At 67.5% G+C, this 26822-nt stretch overlaps 11 protein-coding genes across 11 annotated transcripts; 7 read left to right on the forward strand and 4 right to left on the reverse strand.

The window, feature by feature from the left end:
* The first annotated feature begins 132 nt into the window (after nucleotides 1–132).
* Nucleotides 133–2533, forward strand: V1510DRAFT_410685 (MCM2/3/5 family-domain-containing protein). Its single transcript, XM_066932763.1, has 4 exons — nucleotides 133–301; nucleotides 333–1755; nucleotides 1787–1899; nucleotides 1931–2533. The coding sequence occupies exons 1-4, from the start codon at nucleotides 162–164 to the stop codon at nucleotides 2418–2420; spliced, it is 2166 nt and encodes a 721-aa protein (XP_066791145.1). The 5' UTR covers nucleotides 133–161; the 3' UTR covers nucleotides 2421–2533.
* On the reverse strand, nucleotides 2418–4402 carry V1510DRAFT_410687 (uncharacterized protein). Its single transcript, XM_066932764.1, has 2 exons — nucleotides 4371–4402; nucleotides 2418–4015 (listed from the first exon to the last, which is right to left on the reverse strand). The coding sequence occupies exon 2, from the start codon at nucleotides 4013–4015 to the stop codon at nucleotides 2741–2743; it is 1275 nt and encodes a 424-aa protein (XP_066791146.1). The 5' UTR covers nucleotides 4371–4402; the 3' UTR covers nucleotides 2418–2740.
* Nucleotides 4403–5265: 863 nt separating this feature from the next.
* On the forward strand, nucleotides 5266–6470 carry V1510DRAFT_410690 (NADP-dependent oxidoreductase domain-containing protein). The gene is made up of 4 exons (XM_066932765.1): nucleotides 5266–5382; nucleotides 5413–5581; nucleotides 5612–5766; nucleotides 5799–6470. Exons 1-4 carry the CDS (start codon nucleotides 5333–5335, stop codon nucleotides 6409–6411), a joined length of 987 nt encoding a protein of 328 aa, XP_066791147.1. The 5' UTR covers nucleotides 5266–5332; the 3' UTR covers nucleotides 6412–6470.
* A 34-nt stretch (nucleotides 6471–6504) lies between these two features.
* On the reverse strand, nucleotides 6505–9817 carry V1510DRAFT_428147 (cation transport protein-domain-containing protein). The gene is made up of 6 exons (XM_066935247.1): nucleotides 9600–9817; nucleotides 9313–9491; nucleotides 9161–9281; nucleotides 8993–9129; nucleotides 8746–8961; nucleotides 6505–8712 (listed from the first exon to the last, which is right to left on the reverse strand). Exons 2-6 carry the CDS (start codon nucleotides 9377–9379, stop codon nucleotides 6545–6547), a joined length of 2709 nt encoding a protein of 902 aa, XP_066791148.1. The 5' UTR covers nucleotides 9380–9491; nucleotides 9600–9817; the 3' UTR covers nucleotides 6505–6544.
* A 1617-nt stretch (nucleotides 9818–11434) lies between these two features.
* On the forward strand, nucleotides 11435–12764 carry V1510DRAFT_410697 (uncharacterized protein). The gene has a single exon (XM_066932766.1). It carries the CDS (start codon nucleotides 11558–11560, stop codon nucleotides 12401–12403), a length of 846 nt encoding a protein of 281 aa, XP_066791149.1. The 5' UTR covers nucleotides 11435–11557; the 3' UTR covers nucleotides 12404–12764.
* A 359-nt stretch (nucleotides 12765–13123) lies between these two features.
* Nucleotides 13124–15393, forward strand: V1510DRAFT_410699 (nucleolar protein 4). Its single transcript, XM_066932767.1, has one exon. It carries the CDS (start codon nucleotides 13144–13146, stop codon nucleotides 15295–15297), a length of 2154 nt encoding a protein of 717 aa, XP_066791150.1. The 5' UTR covers nucleotides 13124–13143; the 3' UTR covers nucleotides 15298–15393.
* Nucleotides 15394–15568: 175 nt separating this feature from the next.
* V1510DRAFT_410702 (cytochrome b5-like heme/steroid binding domain-containing protein) lies at nucleotides 15569–16213 on the forward strand. Its single transcript, XM_066932768.1, has 3 exons — nucleotides 15569–15802; nucleotides 15834–16065; nucleotides 16104–16213. Exons 1-3 carry the CDS (start codon nucleotides 15712–15714, stop codon nucleotides 16132–16134), a joined length of 354 nt encoding a protein of 117 aa, XP_066791151.1. The 5' UTR covers nucleotides 15569–15711; the 3' UTR covers nucleotides 16135–16213.
* A 158-nt stretch (nucleotides 16214–16371) lies between these two features.
* On the reverse strand, nucleotides 16372–17087 carry V1510DRAFT_348067 (excision repair protein; the record flags this gene model as incomplete). Its single annotated transcript, XM_066930836.1, has 4 exons — nucleotides 16372–16651; nucleotides 16682–16758; nucleotides 16789–16874; nucleotides 16904–17087. Coding segments are annotated over 4 exons (627 nt in total), but the record flags the coding sequence as incomplete, so codon positions are not given.
* Nucleotides 17088–17871: 784 nt separating this feature from the next.
* V1510DRAFT_428152 (uncharacterized protein) lies at nucleotides 17872–19084 on the forward strand. The gene is made up of 3 exons (XM_066935248.1): nucleotides 17872–17959; nucleotides 17989–18548; nucleotides 18579–19084. The coding sequence occupies exons 1-3, from the start codon at nucleotides 17917–17919 to the stop codon at nucleotides 18924–18926; spliced, it is 951 nt and encodes a 316-aa protein (XP_066791153.1). The 5' UTR covers nucleotides 17872–17916; the 3' UTR covers nucleotides 18927–19084.
* Nucleotides 19085–20856: 1772 nt separating this feature from the next.
* V1510DRAFT_410714 (POT family-domain-containing protein) lies at nucleotides 20857–23058 on the forward strand. Its single transcript, XM_066932769.1, has one exon. The coding sequence runs from the start codon at nucleotides 21095–21097 to the stop codon at nucleotides 22880–22882; it is 1788 nt and encodes a 595-aa protein (XP_066791154.1). The 5' UTR covers nucleotides 20857–21094; the 3' UTR covers nucleotides 22883–23058.
* A 1435-nt stretch (nucleotides 23059–24493) lies between these two features.
* Nucleotides 24494–25605, reverse strand: V1510DRAFT_359966 (casein kinase II subunit beta-1; the record flags this gene model as incomplete). The annotated part of the gene is made up of 3 exons (XM_066930995.1): nucleotides 24494–25236; nucleotides 25269–25460; nucleotides 25494–25605. The coding sequence occupies 3 exons, from the start codon at nucleotides 25603–25605 to the stop codon at nucleotides 24494–24496; spliced, it is 1047 nt and encodes a 348-aa protein (XP_066791155.1).
* Between the last annotated feature and the right edge of the window lie 1217 nt (nucleotides 25606–26822).

A 26822-nucleotide genomic window follows, 5' to 3' on the forward strand; every position in this document is an offset into this window, starting at 1 on the left:
GGCGCTTGGTGGTGCGCGGGTAACGCGAACGCGCTGCAGGTTACGGCGGGTCACAACGCGTCGCGCGGACGCCGGGTAACTCTTATAGTGGTTTGCCTCTTCTGGCCGGCGCGACGCGTTTTCCGCCGCCATCGCCGCCCGTCTCCATCGCATCCGCAGCCATGTCGTACGATCAGCCCCGCGTGTACTCGACCAGCGTCTTCGCGCCGACCGAGGTCTCTGAGGACTCTCGGGTCCAGACCGAGGAGCTCCTGCGGGAGTTCATCCTGGAGTTCCGCATCGACAGCACGTTTGTGTACCGGTAAGTGACGCGGCGGGCCCGCTGACGGCAGCGACATGCTCCGCGAGAACATCCTGGTCAAGCAATACACGCTCTCGGTGGACATGGGCCACATGATCTCGTACAAGGAGGAGCTCGCGCACCGGCTGGCCAACGAGCCGGCCGAGATCCTGCCGCTGTTTGAGAACGCGGTCAAGTCGGTGGCGCGCGGGATCCTGTTTCCCGGCTCGGACGAGCTCGAGGACTTCCCCGAGTGCCAGGTGACGCTGACGTCGAACGCGAACCCGCTGTCGATCCGCGACATCAACGCGAGCCACATCTCGAAGCTGGTGCGGGTGCCGGGCATCGTCATCGGCGCGTCGACGCTGTCGTCCAAGGCGACCGTGCTGCACCTCATGTGCCGCGCGTGCCACAGCGTCAAGAAGATCGCGGTCGCCGGCGGCTTCGCCGGCGTGCAGATGCCGCGCGTGTGCGAGGCCGAGGCCGTGCCGGGCGAGGACAAGAACTGCCCGATGGACCCGTACGTGATCGTGCACGAAAAGTGCACGTTCATCGACCAGCAGGTGCTCAAGCTGCAGGAGGCGCCCGACATGGTGCCGGTGGGCGAGCTGCCGCGGCACATCGTGCTCTCGTGCGACCGGTACCTGACCAACCGGGTCATCCCCGGCTCGCGCTGCACGGTCATGGGCGTCTACTCGATCTACCAGAACAAGACGGTCTCGCGGTCGACCGGGTCGGGCGCGGTGGCCATCCGCAACCCGTACGTGCGCGTCGTCGGCCTCCAGGTCGACAGCGACCACAACTACAAGGGCGGCATGCGCTTCTCGGACGAGGAGGAGGAGGAGTTCCTGGCCATGTCGCGGCTGCCGAACCTGTACGACATGTTTTCGTCGTCGATCGCGCCGTCGATCTACGGCAACGCCGACATCAAGAAGGCCGTAGCCTGCCTGCTCATGGGCGGCTCCAAGAAGATCCTGCCGGACGGCATGCGGCTGCGAGGCGACATCAACGTGCTGCTGCTGGGCGACCCCGGCACGGCCAAGTCGCAGTTCCTCAAGTTCGTCGAGAAGGTGTCGCCGATCGCGGTCTACACGTCCGGCAAGGGCTCGTCGGCGGCCGGTCTGACGGCGTCCGTGCAGCGCGACCACACGACGCGCGAGTTCTACCTCGAGGGCGGCGCCATGGTCCTCGCCGACGGCGGCGTGGTCTGCATCGACGAGTTCGACAAGATGCGCGACGAGGACCGCGTCGCGATCCACGAGGCCATGGAGCAGCAGACGATCTCGATCGCCAAGGCCGGCATCACCACGATCCTCAACTCGCGCACGTCCGTGCTGGCCGCGGCCAACCCGATCTTTGGCCGGTACGACGACATGAAGACGCCCGGCGAGAACATCGACTTCCAGACGACGATTCTGTCGCGTTTCGACATGATCTTCATCGTCAAGGACGACCACAACGAGAGCCGCGACCGCGTAAGTGCGCGCGCGGGCCCGCTGACGCCAGACCATTGCCCGCCACGTCATGAACATCCAGATGAACAAGGTCTCGGCCGAGCAGACCATCGTCGGCGAGATCCCGATCGAGAAGATGCGCCGGTACATCACGTACTGCAAGCAGTAAGTGCGCGCGCGGGCCCGCTGACGCCAGGAAATGCGCGCCGGTCCTGTCGCCGGAGGCCGCCGAGAAGCTGTCGTCGCACTTTGTGGGCATCCGCAAGCAGGTCCACCAGGCCGAGCAGGACGCCAACGAGCGGTCGACGATCCCGATCACGGTGCGCCAGCTCGAGGCCGTCATCCGCATCGCCGAGTCGCTGGCCAAGCTGCGGCTGTCGCCGATCGCGACCGAGGAGCACGTCGACGAGGCCATGCGGCTCTTCTTCGCGTCCACCATGGACGCGGTCGGCCAGGGCGCCGGCTCCCGCAAGGAGCTCGTCGAGGAGGTCAACAAGATCGAGACCGAGCTCAAGCAGCGGCTGCCGATCGGCTGGTCGACGTCCTACCAGACGCTGGTGCGCGAGTTTGTCACCGGCAAGGGCTACTCGCAGAACGCGCTGCAAAAGGCGCTCATGGTGCTCGAGCGCCGCGACACGATCCAGTTCCGCCACCAGCGGTCGAACGTGTACCGGTCGGGCGTGTAGCCGGCTGCGCGCCTTGTGCTCCACGGAGCGGGTCGCGCGCTGTGCGTGCAGACTTTTGCAATTGACGTATCCAAACTAAAGTACAAGACCCCATGTAACCGCTTCGTGAATGACCGTGATGAGGCGCAGGGCGCCGATGCTGTCTAGAGGCGCGGGTGGCGGCGGCGTGGCGGCGCGGGGCGCGGCCGGGCGTGACCTGTGACCTGTGACTGGCCGTAACCCGAGCCGCGTCACCCGCAGCGCGTTACCGGCCCGCCGTCCCGGCCGACCGTGTCCGTGGCGTGCTGTGGCGGGCCCGCGGCGCGAGCTGTGGCGCCGCGCTACGTCCGCAGCGCCGCCGACCGCTCGATCGCCAGCAGCTCCCGCCGCGCACAGTGCACGAGCTCCAGCCGCTGCTCCAGCCGCTCCGCCTCCCGCAGCAGCGCGTACGACTCGGCCGCCCGCGAGCGGGCGCGCCAGCGCGCCGTGTCGGCGTACCGCGACAGGTCGGGGTCCGTGGCGTCGTCGGCCGGATAGCCAAACGGCGACTCGTCCTCGCGCGTGGCCGTTGCCCGCAGCCGGTGTCGGCTCGAGAAGTAGCCGTCGAGGTCCAGCGGCGACGAGTGCCGCGGCGGCCGCTCGCCGGGCTGCGCCAGCACCGCCTCCTGGCCGCTCTCGATCTGGTGCACGTCGCGGACGACCACCGACAGGCCGTTGTCGGGCGACCGGCGGTCGTCCGCGCACTCGGGCTCGTCGCGCCGGCCGCGCGCGCTCGCGCGCGCCGGCAACAGCGCCAACTCGAGCGCCCGCCGCCGGTCCGCGGCCATCTCGTCCTCGTTGTCGCGGGTCACGCTGTCGCGCATCCACCGCGTCCGCGGCGGTCGGTTCTCGGCCAGCTCCCGCCGGATTGTGAGCTGCTCGTTGTCGGCCGGCCAGTCGCGGTGCCGCGGCGTGTAGTCGAGCACGTGGCCCGAGCCGTCCATGGTCACCGTGGACGCGCCGAGAACGCGGCTGCTGATCGAGCTGGCGACGGCCGCGTACGACCGGCGCTGCGTGTCGTCGCCCGAGTCGCTCGTCGCACTGGTCTCGGTCGTCGCCGCCGACTCGGACGACATCGTCCGCGACGTCAGCCCGGACCCGGGCATGAGCGGGAACCCGTTCTCGTCCGTTCGGGCCAGCGGCGAGCCGGACCGGCCGCGTGCGAACGACCCGATCCCGCCAAAGAGCCCCAGGCTGGCGTTGGTCATGTACCCGCTGTGCCGCGACCGTGTGCCGAGCTCGTCCTCGCAGTCGTCGAACGACTCAAGCTCCTCCTCGAGCTCGGTCGTGTTCATGCCGTCGCCAAAGCCAAGACCGAGCGCCAGCGGCTCGTCGACAGCGCGCCACAGTGACAGCGCGCCGCGTGGCCGCCGCTCGACGCGGCCGGGGCGCCGCTCGGGCTCGGACGGCATGTCGTAGACGTCGACGGTCGAGTACGACGAATCACGCCAGTCGCGCCGGTCGGTTGTGATCTGGCGCACACGCTGGCGCGCCAGGGCCATGCGGTCGGCGACGGCCGAGCACTCTGGCTCGGCCGGCGCGACCGTGACCGAGGGGGTCCATAAGGGAAGGCCCATCTGGGAGTCAGCTGGTTCGAGACGCGAGCCGCACGAGCCGCATGCCGTGCGGCTCACCGCAGCGCCCCGCCGTCGCCGGCCGGTCTACCGCCGGCAGGCCCGTCGCACGCGCCGCCACGGCTGCCCGATCGCCGGCAGAGGCGCTAACAGCGCATGGCCATACACGCCGGCGGCTATATCACGTCGGCGGGCCTGCAGGCGCCCGGCCGCGTCCGGCCGGGCCGGACCGCCGCGCAGCCACCGCAGTCACCCGCATCCCCGCGTGTACGTCCACCGTGCGCCCTCCCGGCTCAGCCGGCCGTTACCGGCCCACAGCCGGCGCCAACCGGGCAACCAGCCACTGATCGCAACTTACCTTTGATCTCTGGACTTTGCGTCTGGTGGTGTAGCTGGCGATACCAAATGTGCTGCAGGGAAGGCAACCGGTGTTGGCGACTGCCTCGTGTGTTCTGTGGAGGAGAGGGATCTGTTCAGAGGCCTGTATATATAACAGGGCTGCAGCGGTGGTGTATTGGCAGCAGCTGCGTGCTGGTGCGGTCACGGTCTTGAGATCAGGTGTGTCATCTACCAAGTTGGGAAGGTCCCGCGAGATATGCGGGCGGAAGCCACACACTAGTCCCAAAACTGCAAATGTTTTACTGCATGTGGCGGTGCATCAACAAGCAGAGAGAAAATTTTGTCTCCGAATTTCCCCAACGAGACTACGCCTCGCAGAAAGAGGCCAAGCGCCACCCTGCTTGGGACATGATGTCAGCGTGATGAGGCGCGCGCACCGTGGCAGTGCAGGTGCCTGCGGCGATTCTGCGGTGATGCTGGGCCAGGCGCCGGCCGGCGCGGCCGGCGGCACGGCCGGCGCCAGGACCGGCGGCACGGCTGCCGCCGCCAGCCCGCGCTGCCGTGGGCGCCCTGCGCGGCAGCTGCGGCGGTGTCCGAGCGGCGAAGGCCGGTGGCGTCGCCGGCCAATGGCCTGCGCCACGCAGCAAGACTCACGGCGCATGAAGGCGCAGGGTTGCCGGGGCAACGGTCACGTGCCGATAGCGCCGATCCGCACAGCCGCCCGCCGCACGCCGTGCGGCTCGCCAGCCGTGGCGCCGACTCACCCGTCAGCCGCCGGAGCCGCCGCGCAGCTAACGCCGTTGGCGCCCGCCGCGATAGCGCGACTCTCCCCCCCCGGGCAAGTCGGTCCCTAGCCCGTTCCTATTTCCGCGCCCACGGACCACGGGCCCAATCATACCGTAGTGTATGTGCCGATAAGCCTTTAGCCAGCCGGGACTTAAAAAGGTCGGCCTCCCCAGTCCCACACCCCATCCCAAAACAATGTCGTTCAACCTCGGAAAGCAGGGCTTCGGCCTGATGAACCTGACCTGGTACGTGGCTGGCGCGCGGCGCTGACGTAGGCGCCCCAAGGTCACGCCCGACGAGCAGGCGTTTGCCGTCATCAAGAAGGCAATTGACCTCGGCGCGACGTTCTTGAACTCGGGCGAGTTCTACGGTGTCGATCCTCCGGAGGCCAATCTGTTGCTGCTCAACCGGTTCTTCACCAAGTACCCGGAGCTGGCGAGCAAGGTACGTCGGTGAGACGCGGCGCTGACGCAGACCGTGCTCTCGGTCAAGGGAGCCATGGACAACAAGACGCTCGCGCCCAAGGGCACGCCCGAGGGCATCCGCGAGTCGGTGGACAACATCCTCAAGGCGCTCGGCGGCACCAAGAAGCTCGACCTGTTCGAGTGCGCCCGCGTGGACAAGACGGTGTAGGTGGCCGCAACGGCTTTGCTGACGCCAGCCCGATCGAGACCACCATGGCTACGCTCGGCGAGCTCATCAAGGAGGGCAAGGTCGGCGGCATCTCGCTGTCGGAGGTCGGCCCCGAGACGATCCGCCGGGCGGCGGCTGCGCACAAGATCGAGGCCGTCGAGGTCGAGTTCTCGCTGTGGTCGCTCGAGGCGCGCGAGCTGGGCGTGCTGCAGACGTGCGGCGAGCTCGGCATCCCGGTCGTGGCGTACTCGCCGCTCGGCCGCGGCTTCCTGACCGGCTCGGTCAAGTCGCGCGCGGACATCCCCGCCGGCGACATGCGCCTGATCATGGAGCGCTTCTCGGAGGAGAACTTCCCGATCAACCTCAAGCTGGTGGACGAGCTGCACAAGATCGCCGCCGAGAAGGGCGTTGCGCCGTCGCACCTGGCGCTGGCGTGGATCAAGAAGAACGAGCAGTACATCCCGGGCCTCAAGATCGTGCCCATCCCGGGCGGCACGACCGTGGCGCAGGTCGAGGAGAACTTCGCGGCGTACCCCGAGCTGACCGACGCCGAGTACGAGCGCCTGGAGACCGTGCTCAAGACGTTCGAGGTCAAGGGCGGCCGGTACTTTGCGCGCGCGGCGTCGCACCTGTGGGGCTAGTGTATCTACGAATGGATGTGGCGGTGGCGGTGCGAGCCGCACGCCGCGCGGCGCGCTCAGATCGTGCGCCGCACACCGCGCGGCGCGGCCAGGTGCAGCGCCGCACGGTGTGCGGCGCAATGTAGCTCTATTGCTAGTCTATCGACAGCGCCTGGCTCTGGACCCGGCGGCCCATGGAGTACCCCGACGTCCGGCCCAGCGTGGTCGCCATGGACATCCGGCGGTCCGCGCGCTGCTCCTGCCGGCGGTCCTTCTCGTCGAGGGCCTGCGACGGCAGCAGCACGGCGCGGTCGAGCGCGTACGGCAGGCCGCGGTGGCGGCCGCGGATCATGAGCGCGACCAGCACCAGCTTGCTCAGCGTGTTGAACTGGCCCGAGAACGACGTGTCCTGGTCGGTGTAGCCGAGCGAGAGCCCGACGGTGCCGTACGCCGACACGGCCTCGAAGAGGATCGTGAAGATCGTGTAGCGGATGTCGTTCTGCCGCAGGCGGTGGCCCTCGGAGCAGCAGATCAGGAACACGCCCAGGAAGAGGAACCACAGGTCGAACGAGAGCTGGCGGCGGATGTGGCTGGCCACGAGCGTGGGCTTGCGCTTGCGGCGCCGCGCCCGCGACGCCGACGACGTCAGCGACGACCGCCGCGACAGCGACGACCGCGGGTCGTACGAGTCCGTCTCGTACTCGGTCTCCGAGTCGGACGAGTCGATGTAGATCCCCAGCGACTGCTCCTCGTAGACGTTCGTGCGGCGGACCGAGATGGCCACCGGCAGGACCGAGATGTACATCATGACCATGTAGCTGACCTGCACGGCCGGATGCACGCGCGCCAGGTCGACCACGTTCAGGCCGCACACGCGGGTCGAGAACGCCTGGAAGAGGCCGTCCACGAAGCGGAAGCCGCCGGAGATGTCCGACAGGTACTCGCTGTGGAAGTCTAGGATCAGAAACAGGAACAGGTCGACCAGGTTGAGCACGAGCAGCACAAACAGCAGCCACCACGTCGGCTTGCTCGGAAACAGCAGCGTGAAGCACCGGCGCGGGTGGTCCAGCAGGAACGACAGCGACTCGCCCGTCGACGAGCCCGCGCGGAAGCACTTGGCCGCCAGCCAGATGATGAACCGCAGCATGCAAGGGAAGCCGGTGTTGCCGATCGCGATCAGGAACGACATCAGCAGCAGCGGGAACGTGGCCCGGTTGAACTCGGTCATGGACGACGGCAGCAGCGAGTAGCCGACGTTGAAGAACGACGAGCCCGTCATGAACACGGCCCACCACGCCGGCCGGACCGCGTACTTGTCGACGATCGACCGGTAGTAGCCGTCGTTGAGGATCCAGGGGATCAGGCAGATGATGCCGAAGACGAAGAAGACGACGATGTAGCCGACGACGATCTTGGCCAGCAGCTTGAGCGCGCGGTACTCGACGCCGCCGAGCTCCTCGCGCTGCTCCTCGCTCAGGCCGACGAAGAACGAGTTGCGGGCGATCGTCGGCTGGTACGACAGATACGGCAGCATGGACATGGCCCGGCTGGACCGCCGCGAGACCGGCGACGTGTCGGACCGGCGCAGCCGCGCGCGCGACATGAGGTTCTCGAACCGGTCGATTGTGGCCGACGGCCGGAACATCTGGCCAAACGAGCTGCGCCGCCGCATGTTGGCCTCGGGCGCCTCGATGGTCATCGAGCGCTTGCTGAACTTGTGGCCGCCGGTCGCGTCCGGCGACGGGACGATGATATGCGACTGGGCGCGCTCGAGGCCCTCGAGCGTGTCGTCCAGGTCCGACTCGGTGCGCCCGTGGATGCGCCGACGCTCGAGCTCCTGCTCGCGCGGGCTCTTGACCACGTACGCGGGCCCGTCTGAGTCGTACGAGTCGGCACGGGCGTGCGGGGCATGCTGGAGGTCGCGCGGCGACGGCAGATCGCCGAAGCGGATGTCGCGCTCGTCCGTGGGCGAGATCGGCGGCGACGACCCGCGCGAGAGGTCGACCGAGCCGCCGCGCCGGTGGCTAAGCGCGCTCAGCGCGAGCTGGTGCGACGGCTGCCGCGCGTGCGTCGCGCGGTGCGGGCTCGGCAGATCGCCGAACCGGATCGTGTCGTGGTCGCCGGCGGGCTCCTCCGCGATCCGGTCCGGCTCCTCGAGCTCGAGCTCGCGCGGGCTCTTGATCACGAGCGCCGGGCCGGGCGTCACGTAGTCGTCGACGTCGCGCCGCGGCGTCGGCAGCTCGGCAAACCGGATGTCGGGCTCGGGCCGGTGCGCAAGCACCGGCAGCGGGCTCGAGTCGGTCGACGACGAGTCCGAGCGCACTGGCGTCAGCGCGCGCCGTGCCGCAGACGTACCTTCCGTCGACGGCGTGTGTTTCTCGCGGTCCGGGCTCGGCCGACGCGAGACCGGGTACGACATCTGGCCGGGAAACATGCCCTCGGTCATCTTGGCCGAGCCGATGATCGTGATCGGCCGGCCACGCACGCCGTGCGACTCGATGTCGGGCTCTTGCTCGTCGATCCCGACGCTGCGCGACTTGCGCAGCTTGTGCTGTTGCCGGGCGCGCTCGGCTGCGGTCAGAACAGTCGCCGATCGACGTACCGATGTTGTCGAACTCCTTCTCGAACCAATGCAGCCGCACGAACACCAGGAACGAATTGATCGTCAGCGGGTTGGTCGCCACCGGCAGCAGGTACAGCACGACCTGCTGGAACGTCGTGAGGTCGTTCAGGTTGATGCTGGCGTCAGCGCGGCCTCCGCCCGACTTACGTATTGAGCCCGGACTGCGTGCAGGCGCCGACCGCGAAGAACAGCGAGTCGATGTAGAGCATGTTCTTCTGGGGATAGAGCAGGATCGAGCCGATGATCGACATCACCAAGAGATAGATGACTGCGGTCAGCGCGCTCGCAGACAGGCTTACCGTGGACGACCAGGAACCGCAGCTTGAGGGCCTCACGGAGGCGGTGGTACCGCTCACGGAGAGTCATGGCTGCGCCGGGCGCCGCGGGGGCCGCGCACCGGACGGCTGCGACGGCGGTGGGGCGCTGGAGGCAGGGGCCGGTGCTGGAGGGAGCGGACCAGGAGGACTGGCTGCTTGTTCTGGCTGTCAGCGGGCGCTGGGCGACGAAACCGGACTGCGCGGCCGGGCGGATGGGCCGGGGCCACCGCCGCCAGCCCTGCAGCCGACTGCCCGGCGAAGACACTTACCAGAGCGCGCTGCGGACGGGCGCGTCGGACGGTAGAGGACGTGCAAAAATCTGTCGTCGCTGCCGATTGTTCTCCGTTGTTAGGGTTTGTTTGAGCCGGGTAACTGCGCCGCACGGCCCCAGCCGCCCGTGCGGCCGTCTACGGTGCCACGCCGCCGCCGGGCTGCGCATTTGCAGACCATTCGCAGCGCCTGCAGGCCGTCGCAGCGCCAAGACGACAGGCCTGTCAGACGGCGCGCACGGCCACGCACGTTGGCGGCGTTAGTCAGGCCAGGCCTCCGATTTGCTAGCGGAATGATTGCATCGGCCGCTAGTCAGGATCTGCTGGACTAGCGGTAGCGCCGAGCGATGGCCGGCGTCGGCCGGCGTCGGCCGGACAGGGATCGGGGCCTGGACTAGGAGGGTAAGAGCCGGCAGTGCCGGCATTTCGCGGCGGTAAGCAGGGTAACTTGACTACGTATAGGATGCAAACCGTAAGAGCTTTCAGTTGCGGCCATACCACGAAGAAAACACAGTTCCCCGTCCGATCAACACCAGTTAAGCTTCGTTGGGCCTACTTAGTACTGCGGTGGGAGACCACGCTGGAATCGTAGGTGCTGCAATTTTTTGGGACTTGGGACAAAGAGATTACCCGGTCTGTCAGCTGTGCGGCCAAGGCCATCTGCAGCACGTGTCGGCGCAGCGCGCAGACAGCCAGCGCCGCAGTCGTTGCGTCATGCGCGGTCTGGCCGAGTCATCGCCGGCGTGGCCCCGCGGCCTGCGGTGGTCTCGACATCTCCTGGACCGGTGCCATCGCGGCGCACCCGCAGCGAGCGCGGCGACGCTGCTGGCTCTCGACCGCGAGCACCGCTTCGAAGCCGAGCACCGGAGCACCGCCTCGGACGCCACATTGCGCGCCGGAGCACCGCCTCGGACGCCGCTTCGGGCCGCCGCACGCCGTGCGGCGACCGTGCGCCGCAGCGTCCTTGCGCTGCAGCGCAGGCACAACGCACCGCCTCGCCTACGCACGCCACCACCCCACCCTCCCCTCCGCCACCAAGAAGGCACGCACGGTCCCGCGTCCAAACGGCCCGGCATCGTGTTTGTCCGGCGATAGCGTAAAAGTCAATTTGATCATTATCAGTGATAGCCGGATGTCCCTATCGTGGCCAGGGCGCGCGACCAGACGTATCAGCGCGTCGAATCAGCGCGCCGAGGGCGGTGGCACGACAACATCCAGACAATGACTGGATCATGCAGGCGTCTGCCGCGCCAACGTGCCCAGGGCAGGCTGGCGAGACCAATCATCGGCGGCTTATGCGGCGGCGCCTGGCCCAGGCCTGACTCAGCGCGGAGATCTCAGATCCTGGCCAACTGGAGGATCGCGCGACCAACGTGGCCCGCTGGCCAATCGCAGGGCGCGGCTGCCGGCCGCTCAGCAGCCGAGCCTGAGCGCGTGCGCGCGACCAGGCGCGCCGGCACGTGGAGGGTCACGTGAGCAAGTCCCAGCGGGCCTGTGCGCGCGGGCGCGCCGCACTAGGTGCGGCGCATGGTCGCGTGTGGTGCCGCTCGTGTGCGCGCTGGGAGCTCCCATTGGCCGCAGCACGTCACGTGCCCACCACCCACGCGCCCGCTCGATTTGCTCGCCGGGCCAGGCAACCAGCGGGGCGGCGGCAGGCAGAGCCGCGGATCGGCAGGCGTGCAGCAGCCGTTGCCAGCCGTTGCAGTGCGCGCACGTGCGGGCGACGCCCGCTGGGCGCGCCCGGATCGCCGCCAGCGCGCACGCACGGGCGCGCGGCTGCGGCGCCCGCGCCGCGCGCGCCGGCGCCGGCCGGCCCGGGCCCGCCCGGCGCGTGGCCCTGGGGTGCCCTGCGGTGGGCTGCCGGGGGGTCGGGCGACCATGTGCGGCGGCTGCGGCGTGACAAGCGTCGCCGTATATATATAGAACCGCCGCCCCAGCAGACCTCATCGTGTGCTCCCATGTCTTCCCCCACGACCCAGGACCTCGGCGCGCCGATAACGCCGCCGCTGTCGGCCGAGATGCCGCCCAAGGCGGGCCGGCAGCCCGGCGACGGGTTCCACCTGCCGCCGGCGGCCACCCGCCAGGTGTACATCCTGCCCAAGACCGAGACCGACGAGCCCCGCCGCGGCCGCGCCAAGCTGCCACCGCCGCCCATGCGCTCGCGCCGCATCATCCAGGTCCAGCCGGCCGAGGACGACGGCCGGCCGGAGCCGGCGCGTGCCCGCAAGCCGGCCAAGCGCGGCGCTGCCTCGGCCTCGGCCTCGGCCGTGCGCAAGACCGCCCGCAAGATCGCCCACTCGGCTATCGAGCGCCGCCGCCGCTGCAAGATGAACGAGGAGTTCGACAGCCTCAAGGAGCTCGTGCCGTCGTGTCGCGTGGCCACCCACGAGGCCGGCGAGCAGGCCCTGCACAAGCTCGGCATCCTGCAGGCGACTGTCGACTACCTGCGCTACCTCGAGGGCTGCGTGGCCCAGCTCCAGAGTCGTCTGGACAAGTACGACGACGACGACGTGGCCCCGGCGCCGCCGCTGACGCTGCCCGCCCGCTCCGACCCGGTCTCCCGCGGCGCTCGGTCGCGCTCGCGTTCGCCCGGGCGCGAGCCCGAGCCGGCCGAGCGTATGCCGTCCGAGCCCGAAGACGACGACGACGACTCGGGCGCCGAGTCCTCGGCCGAGGTCGGCCGCTCGCTGCTGATGCTTGGCCACGCTGCCAACCTCTTTTCTGCCGCGCCGACCCCGGCCGTGCTTTCGCCGAACGCCTCGCCAGAGGCTCGTGGTATTCGTGTGTCCGATTTGCTCGGCTAGGTATTGGAGTCTGGGTATTTCTGCAATGTACTTTATCTTGGTCTGTAATCTATTCGCTTGTCTTGGTATCAATAAACACGGCTGGAGCCGTTAACGGATAAATAAGAAGACATCAGGGGGCGAAAGCGCAAGGGTGCCGAGCACCGCTGGGTATTGGAGGCGTCGGACGGCGCTGGAGAGCATAGCTAATGCTGAGGGTATTGGGGTGCCAGTAGGAAACTCAAGAGACAGACAGCATTCCGCGGCGACTCCGTCGAGAGAGTGCCGTCGGCGCGTGCACCGCCGCTCGCGGGTCCCGTTCTTTACGGGCTCGCCAGTAGGGGCTCGTGAGCGCGGAGCAGCGGTGCGTGGTGTAAAAGAGGGTGGACGTTGGAGGTCGCGCGACCAAGCGTGACTAGTCTCGGCCAGTCAGCGGCGGCCGGCATTCAGGGTCTGGCCGCGCCTAGAGCCTGCGACAGAACCGTCTCGACGCTCGGCGCAGACTGCCCAGCCTCGCTCGGAGTACCGCTGCCTACGGCCTTTGCCGCGTCGCTGCTACGGGCAGCCCGGAAGCCGGTACGCGCCGCACGGTCTGCGGCGCAATTACCCGGCGTGCGGGCACTCGGGCAGTGTGGAGTATTACCCGGCTCCGCCGCACGGCGTGCGGCTCTTTACCCGGCCGCCCTGCTACCCGGCCGCCATCTCCCAACTCGAAAAATTTTCGTCTACGCGCCGACTCACGAACGGGCAGGCACCACAGCATGTCCAAGGACTCCGTCAAGCAAGAGCCCGGCGCCGCCGGCGCCGAGGTGCCCAACACTACGGTCTTTGTCAGATCGATCCCGTTCAAGGCCACGTCCGAGGAGCTCTCGGACTTTTTCTCCGAGATCAGCCCGATCAAGCACTGCGTCGTCGTTACCGACCGCGAGACCAACGAGTCCAAGGGCTTCGGCTTTGTCAAGTTTGCGGTGGCCGAGGACGCCGCGGCCGCGATCGAGGCATGCAAAAAGACCAAGTTCCAGGGCCGGCTGCTGCGCGTCGATCTCGCCCGCCGCAGACAGCGCGCGGACGGGGCCGCCGTCGAGGCTCCGGCCAAGGCCGAGACCGAGATCGAGAAGCGGCGGCCGCGGCTGATCGTGCGCAACCTGCCGTGGTCGATCCGCGACCCCGAACAGCTGCGCGTGCCGTTCTCCAAGTACGGCAAGGTCACGGACGTGGTGATCCCGCGGACGGCCGGCGGCAAGATGTCCGGGTTTGCATTCGTGACCATGCGGAAGAAGCGGTGCGCCGAGCTGGCCATCGCGGGCGCGAACGGCATGACGCTGGGCGGCCGCCAGGTCGCGGTCGACTACGCTGTCCAGAAGGACGTGTGGCAGAAGCACGTCGAGCTCAAGACGGACATCAAGAAGGAGACGTACTACGACGAGGACGGGAGCGACAGCGAGAGTGAGAGCGAGGTGAAGGACGAGTCGGACGACGAGATCAAGGACGAGCTCGACGCGGACGAGATCAAGCTGGAGGACGTGGACGAAAGCGAGGACGACGACGAGGGCGACGACGACGACGACGACGAAGACGACGAAGACGACGAAGACGAGGAGGACTGGGACGACGACGAAGAGGTCGACGAGGAGAAGCTCGCCCGCCGGAAGCCGTTCGAGGAGACCGCCGACACGACGGTCTTCATCCGCAACCTGTCGTACACGGCCAACGGCGAGCAGCTCAAGGAGCACTTTGCGCAGTTCGGCCCCGTGCGTTACGCAGTCGCTGTCAAGGACAAGGAGTCCGGCCAGCCGCGCGGCACGGCGTTCGTGTGCTTCCGGCACACCAACGACGCCCGGGCGTGCGTCGCCGGCTGTCCCAAGGCCGTCGCCGCCGGATCGGTGCTGATCGCGGACGACTCGGTCGACCAGCGCTACGTCCTCGACGGCCGCGTGCTGTCGGTCGCGCCCGCAGTCGACCGCTCGCGCGCCGAAAAGCTCGCCGCCGACGGCGTCAACCGCCGGCTCGAGGCCATGGGCAAGGACCCTGCCCAGCGCGACAAGCGCCACCTGTTCCTGCTCGAGGAGGGCCGCATCAAGGCCAACTCGGACCTGGCCGGGCTCATCTCGCGCGGCGAGCTCGAGCTCCGCACAAAGTCGTACAACCTGCGGCGCCAGCAGCTGAGCTCGAACCCGTCGCTGCACCTGTCGCTGACGCGTGTGGCGATCCGCAACGTGCCGCGGACCATGACCGAGGCGCACCTGAAGGCGCTCGCCCGCAAGGCCATCGTCGGCTTCGCCATCGACGTCAAGGAGGGCCGCCGCGAGCGCCTGGCCAGGGAGGAGCTCGACCGCTCGCGCAAGCACGAGGAGGCGACCGGCTTCAAGAAGGGCAGCGGCGTCATCAAGCAGGCCAAGATCATCATGGAGCAGAAGACCGGCGGCGTCGTCGGCCGCAGCCGCGGCTACGGATTCGTCGAGTTTGCCACGCACCGGCTGGCGCTCATGGGCCTGCGCTGGCTCAACGGCCACGAGATCACCGCGCGCGAGATCGAGGAGCTCGACAAGGCCGTCACCAAGACCAAGGCCCCCGCCGGCGACGACGACGACCCGGCCGCGCTGCTCAAGAACGGCAAGTCCAAGAAGGTGAAGCTCATTGTCGACGCGGACGAGGACCTGAAGAAGCGTCGCCTGGTCGTCGAGTTCGCCATCGAGAACGTCGAGGTCGTCAACCGCCGCCGCGAGCGCGAGAAGCGCGCCCGCGAGCGCGTCGAGACGGCCAAGACCGAGGCCTCGGCCAAGCGCAAGCGCGACGACGAGGCTGCCGCCGCCGCCAAGAAGCCCAAGGTCGACCCGTCGGCCAACCCGGGCCAGGGCGGCGGCCAGCACATGCGCTGGCGCAAGAAGAAGCGCGCGGCCAAGGGCGCTGCGTAGCTGCGGCCTGCCGGGCCTGTCTGGCCGGATCATTGCCGACATTGTACAGTATTACGCGCATCTGAGCATTTTGGTAGACAAAAGTTCCGTTTTCTAGCCACAAGGCCGTGCACCGCCGCGGCTGCACCGCCGCACTCACCCGAGCTCCTGGATCGTAGCTGCGCCGCGCGCTCAGCCGCGGCTGCGCCGTGGCTGCCCTGTGGCGCCTGCCCATGTAAGCGATGCGGGGCTGTCGAATAGGAGGAGGCCTATTTACAACTTTTGGCGTTTCCGCATCACCACTTCAGACAGCTTCGCGCCAGGTATTCGCGTCCAGACGCCCGCACACTCGTCCGCAGGTAACGAGACTCCGGCGGCCGGCTGCGGCCGGCTGCAGCCACCCGTCGGCGTCGTCTCAGCGCTGACCCCGCAGAAATGGCGCCGAAATTCGCCCCCAAGGAGCCCGTGGTGCTTGATCCGCCGCAGTCGACGGTGTTCTCTCGCGCCGAGCTCAGCAGATTCGACGGTACGTGGCCCTCCGACCCAGCTGACCGCAGGCGTGCAGTCGCCGCAGATCTACGTGGCCATCAAGCGTACGGTGTTTGACGTGACCAAAAATCCCAAGTCGTATGGCCCTGGCGGCTCGTACGCGATCTTTGCCGGCAAGGACGCGTCGCGCGGGCTGGCCAAGAGCAGCCTCAAGCCCGAGGATGCCAACGAGGTCTACGCGGACCTGCCCGCGAACGAGCTGGGTGTGCTGGACGACTGGTACAGCTACTTTTCGCAGAGGTACGGGGCTACGGGGCTACGGAGCGCGCTGACGGCAGATACAACGTGATGGGCACGGTGGACGTGTAGTAGTAATCAAGAGTTGCTGTCGGGCTGGCGCAGACGGTCGAGTTCGGCCATGATGCCGGCGAACTGGGGCGTGGCGGGGGGAGGCGGCGAGGGCGGGCGCGGAGGAGCGGACGCGGCGGAGGGCGCCGGCGCCGCCGGCGCCGCAGGGGCTGCTGGCGGCGCCGGCGCCGCCCGTCGCGGCGCAGCCGCCGTGCTCGCGCGCTTCGGCGGCCGCGTCACGGCGCCCGGCCGCCGGATCACAAACGGCGTCGTGATCGCGGCCTGGAACCGCTGGACCTTGAGGTCGCCCCAGCCGGCGATCGCCGCCGTCGTGGCCCCGCCGTCGTTGACCGCGTTCTTCAGGCTGCCGTAGGTGCTGATCAGCGACACGGCGTCGTTCTTGTTGACGCCGCGGATCGACGTCAGTGAGTCGATGATTTGGTTGGCGTAGTCCTCCTTTTGCGACGCTTGGATTGCCGTCGGCGGCGCCGATTTCAGCGAGCTGAACAGCGACAGATAGTGCGCGGCCTCCTGGGCACTGGAGTCAGCGTGGCCGTGCCAGACCTACCTCCAGGCCAGGATGACGGTCATGTTATTGACGAAACTCGTCTTGGTCAGCTCCTTGAGCGGCTCGGCGTGGTTGTCCTGGGTCAGAGCGGCCGCGGCGGCGCTTACGATGTCCACGATGGTCAGCAGCAGCCGGACCCGGAAGCTCTTGGAGAGCTTCTGGATGCGTGTGTAGATGTACTCGGGATGGAGGCCTGGGTCAGCTCGCCCGGCCGGTACGTACGATGGTACTTCAGACTCAGGAACAGCGCGCATATGCCGCCGTCGATGAGGTAGTCGGGGATGATGTCGCCATACTCCCAGGGCACGTTGCGGATGTGCTGGAGGATGGGGTTGCCTTTCTGGCGGGTGGAGACCACGATCGCGGAAAACGCGGCGCCGGCGACCTTGCGGGGGACAGGCTGCTGGACGGCGCGGGGGCCGGCGCCGGCGCCAGGCCCGGCGGGCCCGGCGGGCCCGGCAGGCGCAGCAGGGGTCGCCGGCGCCGAATCGTCGTACTGCCGGCGGCTGGGGCCGCGCGAGCTGGCCACGGCCGCCGCCGTGAACGGGCCCGGGCCGGCGGAGCCGTGAGCGTGGCCGCCGCCGTGGCCGCCGCCGGGCCCGCCCCGTCCCCGCCGTCCCCGCTCGGCCCGGTCCGTCCGCTCGGCCCGCTCGAGCAGCGACAGCATCGAGTCGTCGAGCTCAAAGTCGCCGTAGGCGTCGCCCATGTCTGCCGTCAGCACCGATCCGGGCGCGCCGCCGCCCCGTCTAATGCAGACGAATGCGGCCACTTACTTCCGTCGTCCGCGCCGCGAGATCTAGCGAGACAGCGGTGTCAAACCAGTTAGCGACCGCAGCAGGATCGCGATTAGTTTTCGCTAGTCGAATTATCACGATTTTTCGGCAGTATAGACTAAAATCGCAGGATCTGGCCCCGCGGTCACAGCCAGGATGTGGCAGTCACACATCGCAGCCGCGGGACGCTCCGCCGCCGCCGTCCGCGCGCGTCTAAAAGCGGGACTTGCAGTCCCGGCGGGCATTACCGCGTGCGGCCTAGCGCGGCGTCCGCCGCCGCATCTACGCGTAGCCGCAGAGCACGTGACCCGGACGCGCGTGAGGCTCGGTGGCGCGTTGCCCCGGCAACGGTGAATGGCGCGCTCCCCGTTCGGTGCATAAATAAACAACGCCTGCGACCTCCGGTTTCACTGGCCGCACGACAGGCCATATAAGAGCCCCCCCGCGCGCAGATCGATCGCCATGGCGGACACCAACCGGTCGTTCCTGACCAAGGACCAGCTGAGTACGTCGCCGGGCGGCCGCGCTGACCAGACAACTACCTGTCGCACCTCGACTACGGCAAAGACCGCGGCCTGCGCCAGCACAGCAGCAGCAGCAACCTGGCCGGACATGGCCGCAGCAACAGCGCGAGCTCCCCGCGCGGGCACGGGCGCAGCAACAGCACGTCCTGGCGGCCGCTGAAGGCCTCGGCCTCGTTCTCCGAGCGGTACTTTGGGCGCACGCGCAGCGACAACGTGGAGGCGCCGCCGCCGGCGCGCAAGCCCGACGCCGGCCCCGAGAACGCGCGCGCGCCGGCCGCGGCCGGCGACGGCTGCGCGCAGTGCGGCAAGTCGCTCGTGTCGGCGCGCACGGTCCTGCGCGCCCTCGGCAACCGCTACCACCCCGGCTGCTTCAAGTGCGCCCAGTGCGCGCTCTCGCTCGAGCACGCCGCGTTCTACCCCCACGACGGCCAGGTGTACTGCCACCTGGACTACCACGAGCTGTTCTCGCCGCGGTGCAAGCACTGCAACACGCCGATCGAGGGCGAGATCGTGACCGCGCTCGGCGCGACCTACCACGTCGGCCACTTTTTCTGCGGCGGCTGCGGCGACGTAAGTCTCTCCCGGGCGCGCTGACCCCAGCCCTTCAAGGCCACGGACTCGTACCACAACCGCGACGGCCACGCGTGGTGCCACGGCTGCTTCATGACCAAGTACTCGCCCAAGTGCTGGAAGTGCCAGACCGCGATCCGCGAGGGCGACGTCGTCATCAAGGTCCTCGGCCGCGACTGGTGCCAGACCTGCTTTGGCTGCGAGGTAGGATCGGCCGCGTCCCGCGCCGCGCGGGCGTCCGCACACAGCACTGACGGCCTAGTACAGGAATGCGCCGCACCGTTTGGTGATGATGGATTCCTCCTACGAGATGATGGAACACTTGTTTGCGTGAGATGCGAGGAGCTCCGGGTCAAGCGCGCCATGTACAAGCGCTAGACGCCGGCGGCAGGCTGCCGGCGCGCCCGGCTCCCGCCACGGTACGATGCACTTACGACACTCTTTATGTTTTGCGACGCTCTCCTTACGATTTTGGCCGGCCGCGCCGCACGGCTGCTGCCGCGCAGCCAATACACTCTCTACGACGAACCTCGGCTCCGGCGTGCCCCGCCGGCACGCGCCGACCCCGTGGCCGGGGCCCCGTCGGCCCCGCAGCCGCTGGGCCGGTCGTGCAATTGCGCGAACTCGGTTATGGGCGGCACTGTGGCCGGGCCGATAGCACCGAAAGAAGTAGGTGTGCCTGTATGGGCCTAGCGCGGTCCGTGTGCCCTGTAGAACGGCATCAGTCCGGATGCGACTGCGTGGCGTAACACTCCGCACTACCCAGCGCCGTGCAGATCCGCCGGCGAGCGCGCAGCGCCGCGCCGCGCAGGAAGCTGCGTGCAGCGGCTGAGCGCATGGCCGCGAGCGCGCGGCCGCGGCTCCGTCGGCCGGCTGCGCAGCCGCCGGGTCTCGAGGCTCGCCACGCGAGCAAAAATTTTCCTCGGAATTATTTATGGTTAAGGTTCGCCAGCACAGGCACATTGCGCCGCGCCGCTAGTCCTGCCCAGCCCGCGTCGGCCGCCCGGTGCCCGCTGCGCGCGCTCCTCGCGCACCCGCCGATGCCGTGGCGCCGCCGCAAGACTCACGGCGGGCGCCACGGCAGCCGTGCGGGCAGATACGACGACCAACGCACGGCACGAGCGCTAACAGCGACCCACAGCTGCGGCCGCGGGCACGGCGCTAGCACTAGTTCCCGTCCCTAGTGCAGCCGATGCGCCTGCCCGCAGCTGCCCGCGAGCGGGTAGCCCGAGTGGGCTAGCGCTATGCCGAACGCCCTCATATGCCCCCAGTGCGGCTAGCGCTGTGCTGGTGTCGTGCTGGCCCGTCCAGGCCCGTCTAGCCTCTTCGGGGCCCAGTAGGGGTGGCCCCGACCAGACCGTGCGCCGCACGCCGCCGCTTGATCCGTCCCCCCCGAGCCGCGGACCGGCGGCCGGTGTGGGCGTCCGCAATGCGACCCGCCGCGGCGCGACCCGCGGTCGCTGCGGGCCGGCGCGACCCGCAGGCCACGCTGCCGCGCGGGTAACCGTGCCCGCCCGCGCGGGTAACCGTGGGGAGCCAGTCTCCTCGGCGCTCTCCGGTCGGACGCTCAGTCCACTACTGTCGTCGGCGGCGTTCCAGTCTTCGCGCCATGCGCGGCTAGACCTGCATTCCGTCGCTGGGACCGGCCTCGTCGCACTGCTATCGGCCAGTTTCGCCCTATTTTTGAATTTCGTTCGGCACAGCTACGCCATACGGCGGCAAAAACGTGATCAATTGGGAAGTCACGTTTTTAGTGCCGCGCCAACGAACTTCTTTTTGCGACAACCTCACTTCTTTCTTTCTGTGCCAAATCGTCGGCAATTACACGTTTCGGGCAGAAATTAGCCCAGGTCGGCCAGAAAAGCCAAGCAGAAGGTTCAGGCGCGCGAAAGCTTGCGGCTAGCTTGCGATAGAGGCAGGCAGACACCGGGCGACAGCAGAACAGGCAGCCAGAGCTGCGAGACTAGAGTGGGCCATCCGGGGCAGCGAGCGGCAAACGGCGGCAGCGGCACGGCAGCGCACGGCAAGCGCCTGGCAGGAGGCGTCGGTACGCAGAGGCAGTAGACGCAGCCGCACGCGGCGTGTGCAACCGACCAGGTCGGTGCAGGAACCAAGCGACAGGCGGAGAGCCACGCGCCCCCGCCAGCAGACAAAGAGCCAGCCAGCCAGGGCTAGCTCCGATACCGCCAGGCTCAGGCCGTATCTCGCGCAGCATGGGCGAGTGGGGAGAGCGCGCGCCGGCCGGCTACGTCCGGCTGCCGGAGGACGACGACCTCGAGGGCTTCGCCGGGCCGGCGCGGCCAGCGAGCCCGGGCGCACGCGCGCGGCGGTAAGTGGCGGGCGCAGCGGACAGAGCAGGCGGCGGGCCAGAGCACGCCGGCGCCGTGTGCCGGGGCTTATCTTTGTGGCATGCGACGGCGGCGGCCAAAGTATAATCGCCTGGCGCGCATTTCCTTGTGCGGGCCGAAGCGGAGGCGACAGGCACAGACGCCGGGACTTAAAACGGCGCCGCCTGCTCTTTCTTTCCCACCCACATAGCTGACACCATGGAAAAAAGTGCGCCCGTCGACCGCGAAGAGGTCGCCCAGAACCCGCTCGAGGCCGTTCCCACGAACGTGTCCAAGAAGGACATTGCCGTCACCAAGACCGACTCGGCGCTCGAGTCGGGCTACGACTACGACGCCGCCGACGTGACCGATGACGAGATCTCGGACGCCGACCTGCGCAGCCTGCGCCGCGTCGCGGACCGGCTGCCGGCGGCCGCCTGGCTCGTCGCGCTCGTCGAGCTCTGCGAGCGCTTCACGTACTACGGTCTCACCGGCCCGTTCATGAACTACATGCAGTACAAGTCCACGGACCCGCTGCACCCCGGCGCGATCGGCTGGGGCCAGTCGCGCGCCAGCGCGCTCAACTACTTCTTCCAGTTCTGGTGCTACGTCACGCCCATCCTCGGCGCCGTCATCGCCGACCAGTACTGGGGCAAGTACAAGACCATCTCGGTCTTTGCCGGCATCTACACGGTCGGCCTGCTGATCCTGTTCACGACGTCGCTGCCGACGGCGATCGCCAACGGCGCCTCGCTCGGCGGCCTGATCACGGCCATGATCGTCATCGGCCTCGGCACCGGCGGCATCAAGTCCAACGTGTCGCCCATGATCGCCGAGCAGTACACGATCACCAAGAAGTTCGTGCGCAAGCTCAAGACCGGCGAGCGCGTCATCGTCGACCCGGCCGTGACCATCCAGTCGATCTTCATGGTGTTCTACCTGTGCATCAACGTCGGCTCGCTGTCGGCGATCGCCACCACCGAGCTCGAGCAGCACGTCGGCTTCTGGGCCGCGTACCTGCTGCCGTTCCTCTTCTTCTTCGTCGGCATCGTCGCGCTCTTCATCGGCCGCAAGCGCTACGTCAAGAAGACGCCGACGGGCTCGGTCGTGCCGCGCGCGTTCAAGATCATCTTCATCGGCGTCGCCAACAAGTTCTCGTTCGACAAGGCCAAGCCCTCGGTCCGCGCCCAGCAGGGCCTGTCGCCGGTCGACTGGACCGACCTCTTCGTCGACGAGGTCAGCCGCGCGATCAAGGCCTGCAAGGTCTTCGTCTTCTACCCCATCTACTGGGTCGTCTACGGCCAGATGATGAACAACTTCATCTCCCAGGCCGGCCAGATGGAGACCCACGGCATCCCGAACGACATCATGCAGAACATCGACCCGCTGGCCATCATCCTCTTCATCCCGCTCTGCGACAGCCTGCTGTACCCGTACCTGCGCCGCGTCGGCATCCCGTTCAAGCCCATCAGCCGCATCTTCTGCGGCTTCATGTTCGCCTCCCTGGCCATGGCCTACGCCGCCATCGTCCAGCACCTGATCTACACCTCGCCGCCGTGCTACGAGTACCCGCTGGCCTGCGCGGCCTCCGAGGGCGGCTCGCTGGCCAACAAGGTCCACGTTGCTGTCCAGACCCCGGCCTACGTCTTCATCGCGCTCTCCGAGATCTTCGCGTCCATCACCGGTCTGGAGTACGCCTACACCAAGGCCCCGGCGACCATGAAGTCGTTCGTCATGTCCATGTTCCTGCTCACCAACGCCTTCGGCTCGGCCCTGGGCATCGCCATCTCGCCCACCGCCAAGGACCCCGACCTCGTGTGGTCCTACACCGCGCTCGCCATCGTCACCTTCTTCTTTGGCTGCCTCTTCCTGGTCTTCTTCAGACACTACAACAGAGACGAGGAGCTGCTCAACTCGCTCGACGCGCTCGCCGAGGAGGAGAACCTGGCCAACGACGCCGCCGGCACCACCGGCGGCCCGACCCGCGCGTTTGCGGATGACGAGTAGATTTTGTGTATATTTTGAATAGATCTCCTGGTAATAGCGACCTGATCGGGCCGGCATCGCTCGCTCGGGCCGGCATCGCCGGCGGTAGCCTGCACGCGCCGGCCTCGCCTCTGCACGATCGCGGTCCCGGCCCTGGTGTGGTCTGATCTGGCCTCGTGCCGGCCCGATCCGCCTGGCAAACCTTGTGATTACGCAATTCTCGAACGAGCGCTACGCCGGGCGCTAGAATGCTCCTCGTGGGCAATGAAACCATGACCCTCGTTTGAGCAGTCGATGAGGTTTAACCGCGCACGTTCAGAGGGTCTGTCGAGCGCCTTAGGCCCGACAGAGTCTTCCGGTGGATTTGTAGGTTTGTGCGCAAAACTTTTTGCACACGAGGAAATTGGTACCGAAGCTTATTAAACCCAGAATCACGAGCTTCTAGCGCAAAGCCTCTTGAAACGTAAGCAAAGCTTGATCCAGCAGCCGGTCGAACCCGAACAATGGCGAGAGTGCTGCTGCGAGCTAGCGATGTCGGCGTTGGCCGTAGAGAAGTGCTAGCCATGCCGCTGGAATCACAGAGCTGCCGGCGCGTGCCGAATGGCGCGCGGTGGCCCTTGCGCAGCTAGTGGGTGATGGGCGGCCTTGGTAGTGGTAGCCGCCGGCGGCCCACGCGGCCAGACGGCGGCGTGCGGTTGATCTGGGTGCTGCGGGTATATGCGGGTATATGCGGGTATATGGGTGAGAGGGCTGCGGGAGCTCCGCCGAGGGTGGCGTGGTCGGTCAGGGAGGATGGATCGTTGCAGGGTTGGCAGGGCGGTCTCCGCGGGGCACTGAGGGGCAGCGGTGGTTTGCCGTCGGGGCATATAGCCGCTCCTGAGCCGCACCGCACGCGGCGCATGAGGCTGTGTGCAGGCGCCTATGCTTCGCCGCGGTGGCTGCTCTGCGGGCAGCCACCGGCGCGGTTGGCGCCGGAGACTGCATATAGCCGCCGGAGCCGCACCTTGCGCGGCGCAAGGGCTATGTGTAGGCGCATACTCTACGCCGCAGTGGCTGTACTGCGGGCAGCCACTCGACGCAGTCGGCGCCTGAGACTGCAAGTAGCCGCAGGTGAGCCGCATTTGGTGCGGCGCAAGGGGCTATATGCAGGCGGAGGCTTTGCGCCGCGGTAGCTGTGCTACAGGCAGCCCCTCTCGACGCATATAGCCGCACCTAGTGCGCCCAAGCGGCTATATGTAGGCGCAGGCTCTACGCCACGATGGCCGTTTTGCGGGCAGCCACTCTCGACGCATATAGCCGCACCTGGTGCGACGCAGGCGGCTATATGCAGCACACTTTTTACGCCGTGGTAGCTGCCTCGCGGGCAACCGCCCTCGGCGGAGTCGCCATCAGACGCTCGGCCCGACGCTGGCTCCTGTTCTGCGGCTCGTTGACGCGTGCGCAAACCTCTTAAACTATCATACATGGAAAGACTAACAAGGAAAGCATTACAAAGCAAAGACATATTTCAAAACACGAGAGAACGGATCAGCAGCACGCTGCTGAGTAAACAAAATGGAAGACGGCGTGGCAGAGCCGTGCCGTCCATGTCTATGCTGTGCGACGCGGCCGCGAGATGACGATGCATGCTGGTTATCCGGCCATCGGGTGATCCTCGCTCCTGTTGCCCGTGCTAAGCCGGGACATCGAGGGCTGGGTGTCGATGGAGATCGGCGAGGGCGGGGCGTCGGTCGAGATGCTCATCTTGTCGGGACTGTCGTCCTTGGCGAGCAGGGCGCGGGTGCGGCGCTCATACTCGTCGAGCTCGGCGACCGAGGCCGGCTTCATGCGCAGCCACTTCATGCGCGGGCCCGAGCGGGCCTTCTCGGCAACGCGGAAGCCATAGATCTTCATCTCAAAGACGCCGTCACGGTTCTTGAGTGCGTTCGCGGCGGCGCCGCCGCCGGACGTCTTGGACGACGTGCTGCTGCCGGACCGCGACGACGCGTTGTCCAGCGACGGCGAGCGGTAGATCGACAGCGAGAGCACCTTCGGGATCTCGGTGAAAGTCTTGAAGAACAGGCCGGGGAAGCTCGTGCCGAAGTACGCGCCGTCGACCGTCTGGAAGCGCGAGTTGGGCGGCACGTAGATGTCGCCGCACGACGGGCAAAACAACTTCACCGTGTCCTCGCCCGGCCGGTCGGTCTTGCCGAGCGGCAGCACCGGCGTCTGGTTGCAGTAGTACCGCGGACACGTGCCAAAGTGCTGCAGGTCGTACTTCTCGGCCATGATCTGCAGGCCCGGCCGCGACAGCAAGAACCGCGCGTGGATGAGGCCGTACAGCAGCTCGGCCGAGTTCTCGATGATGGGAATGTTCGACAGCCGCACGGTGTCTGCTGGTGGTCAGCGCGACCAGTCGCCCACGTACCTGGCTCCGAGTCAAAGTCGAGAATCATGTCCAGCGCCTCCTTGTAGTACGGCACCACCGAGTTCAGGCCCGTCAGGTTGAAGTCGTCTTCGATAAAGTCCTCCGAAACCTCGGCAAAGTACTCGTGCCCGCTCAGCGAGCAGAAGCTCGAGATCCACGTCTCGACCTCGCCCGAGTGTGACGATCCCGACTCTGTCTGTCAGCCCGGCCCCGCCGCCCACGTACCGTAGAACGACACCTCCTCCTCGTCCTCCTCGTCCTCCTCTTCCTCCTCTTCCTCGTCCTCCTCGGCAGCCTCGTCGCGGTCCTTCATCGGATCGTTCTCGCCCGTGGTCATCACCTGGTCGCTATATACATGCTTCTTGTCGGCGTACCCGGCCTGGCTCTCGCCGCGCGCGAGTTTGGGCTTGCTGCTGCTGCCGTTGCTGTTGAGGTTGATGTTGCCACCGGATCCTGCCCTCACCGACATGCTCTCATCAGCTGCCGTCGGTAATGCCCGCAGCTGCCTGAGTTCGATCTCCGTACGCTCCTTCACCGACTTCTGCGTCGCCGACTCGGTCTGTCCGCCTGTCGTGCTCGCCTCGGCCTGCTGCCCGCTGCCAAACGTACGGCTGCGGCCCTTGAGAAAGATGACTTTCGGTGGAATAGTGGCCTGTCGACCGTGCCGCCGGTCGCGATAGGTGCTACGTGGTCAGCCGGGATCCTGCGCACGCCTGCGACTGTCTGGGCGTGCCGGGGGAGGGATGGGGGTTGTCGTCGTGACTGAGCGGGTACGGCGCGGCCATGGCTGCCGATCTGCGAGTTTTTGACGACCCGCGCCATCGGCAGCGGCACTGGCCGCAAGCCGACCCGCACGCCCACATGACGCCCTGCTCGCGCTGCCGTCGCCGGAGCCAGCGTCCACCAGCCCGGTGACCGCGGCTGAACGCTGCCGTCGCGTGAGGCCAGCGCGTCGCCCCACGACCGCAACTCCGCCCCCGCAGCTGCTGCGCCGCCGCCAGACGCCCGTTGCGGCCCGCAGCGCTCATGCCAGCCAGTCCCAATCCGCCGGTGTATTGCCGCACTCCCTGAGGGCGCCATCGCCCCGCATCCAGACGTATCGCTGTCGAACCTACCTTGGCCTTTGCTATCTCCGCCCCTTTAATCGCGCGGACGCTTGCAATCTATCTTGCAACCGCTACTGTGTCCTTGTGGAGTGACTGCTGTAAAGCTATCACTCTCTGCTCGAATCCGTGCGTCCGTCCTGGTCGAGCGAGTCCGTTTGTCGTCCGGTTGCTCGTGTTTTGACGGTGTTTGCTGAAGTTTTTTTTACTAGTAGGAGTTGGAGACAGCGTAGTTGTTTGGCCAAGTTCGGCGTAGGCTTACGTCACTAGTGAGCGTATGTTACATAATCGCGCGGAACTCGTCAGTTCGCCCGCAAATCTCGCCCAGCCCGCAGACACGCGGTCGGAGAACGCGCTGCGCTAGGCTGGCGGCGCGCAGCCGCGCGCGGTCGGACGACGGTTGTGGAACCGCCGAGACGCGCGTGGTGCTACCGGGCGCCTCGAGCGAGCA

This window comes from Dipodascopsis tothii (genome assembly GCF_038497935.1).
Source record: "Dipodascopsis tothii strain CBS 759.85 unplaced genomic scaffold V1510scaffold_3, whole genome shotgun sequence".
Lineage (NCBI taxonomy): Eukaryota > Fungi > Ascomycota > Lipomycetes > Lipomycetales > Lipomycetaceae > Neoaidaea > Neoaidaea tothii.

Excerpts from the sequence above, each read along its gene's own strand:
- V1510DRAFT_410685 (XM_066932763.1), top strand. The coding sequence starts at position 162 with ATGTCGTACGATCAGCCCCGCGTGTACTCGACCAGCGTCTTCGCGCCG. Across the intron at positions 1,756-1,786 it reads ACAACGAGAGCCGCGACCGC|ACCATTGCCCGCCACGTCAT; the intron begins GTAAGTGCGCGC and ends CGCTGACGCCAG. Across the intron at positions 1,900-1,930 it reads TACATCACGTACTGCAAGCA|GAAATGCGCGCCGGTCCTGT; the intron begins GTAAGTGCGCGC and ends CGCTGACGCCAG.
- V1510DRAFT_410687 (XM_066932764.1), bottom strand. The coding sequence starts at position 4,015 with ATGGGCCTTCCCTTATGGACCCCCTCGGTCACGGTCGCGCCGGCCGAG.
- V1510DRAFT_410690 (XM_066932765.1), top strand. The coding sequence starts at position 5,333 with ATGTCGTTCAACCTCGGAAAGCAGGGCTTCGGCCTGATGAACCTGACC. Across the intron at positions 5,582-5,611 it reads ACCCGGAGCTGGCGAGCAAG|ACCGTGCTCTCGGTCAAGGG; the intron begins GTACGTCGGTGA and ends GCGCTGACGCAG. Across the intron at positions 5,767-5,798 it reads GCCCGCGTGGACAAGACGGT|CCCGATCGAGACCACCATGG; the intron begins GTAGGTGGCCGC and ends TGCTGACGCCAG.
- V1510DRAFT_428147 (XM_066935247.1), bottom strand. The coding sequence starts at position 9,379 with ATGACTCTCCGTGAGCGGTACCACCGCCTCCGTGAGGCCCTCAAGCTG. Across the intron at positions 9,130-9,160 it reads ACGCAGTCCGGGCTCAATAC|CATCAACCTGAACGACCTCA; the intron begins GTAAGTCGGGCG and ends CGCTGACGCCAG. Across the intron at positions 8,713-8,745 it reads ACACACGCCGTCGACGGAAG|TGCGCTCGGACTCGTCGTCG; the intron begins GTACGTCTGCGG and ends CGCTGACGCCAG.
- V1510DRAFT_410697 (XM_066932766.1), top strand. The coding sequence starts at position 11,558 with ATGTCTTCCCCCACGACCCAGGACCTCGGCGCGCCGATAACGCCGCCG.
- V1510DRAFT_410699 (XM_066932767.1), top strand. The coding sequence starts at position 13,144 with ATGTCCAAGGACTCCGTCAAGCAAGAGCCCGGCGCCGCCGGCGCCGAG.
- V1510DRAFT_410702 (XM_066932768.1), top strand. The coding sequence starts at position 15,712 with ATGGCGCCGAAATTCGCCCCCAAGGAGCCCGTGGTGCTTGATCCGCCG. Across the intron at positions 15,803-15,833 it reads CGAGCTCAGCAGATTCGACG|GCGTGCAGTCGCCGCAGATC; the intron begins GTACGTGGCCCT and ends AGCTGACCGCAG. Across the intron at positions 16,066-16,103 it reads TACAGCTACTTTTCGCAGAG|ATACAACGTGATGGGCACGG; the intron begins GTACGGGGCTAC and ends CGCTGACGGCAG.
- V1510DRAFT_428152 (XM_066935248.1), top strand. The coding sequence starts at position 17,917 with ATGGCGGACACCAACCGGTCGTTCCTGACCAAGGACCAGCTGA. Across the intron at positions 17,960-17,988 it reads CCTGACCAAGGACCAGCTGA|ACAACTACCTGTCGCACCTC; the intron begins GTACGTCGCCGG and ends CGCGCTGACCAG. Across the intron at positions 18,549-18,578 it reads TCTGCGGCGGCTGCGGCGAC|CCCTTCAAGGCCACGGACTC; the intron begins GTAAGTCTCTCC and ends CGCTGACCCCAG.
- V1510DRAFT_410714 (XM_066932769.1), top strand. The coding sequence starts at position 21,095 with ATGGAAAAAAGTGCGCCCGTCGACCGCGAAGAGGTCGCCCAGAACCCG.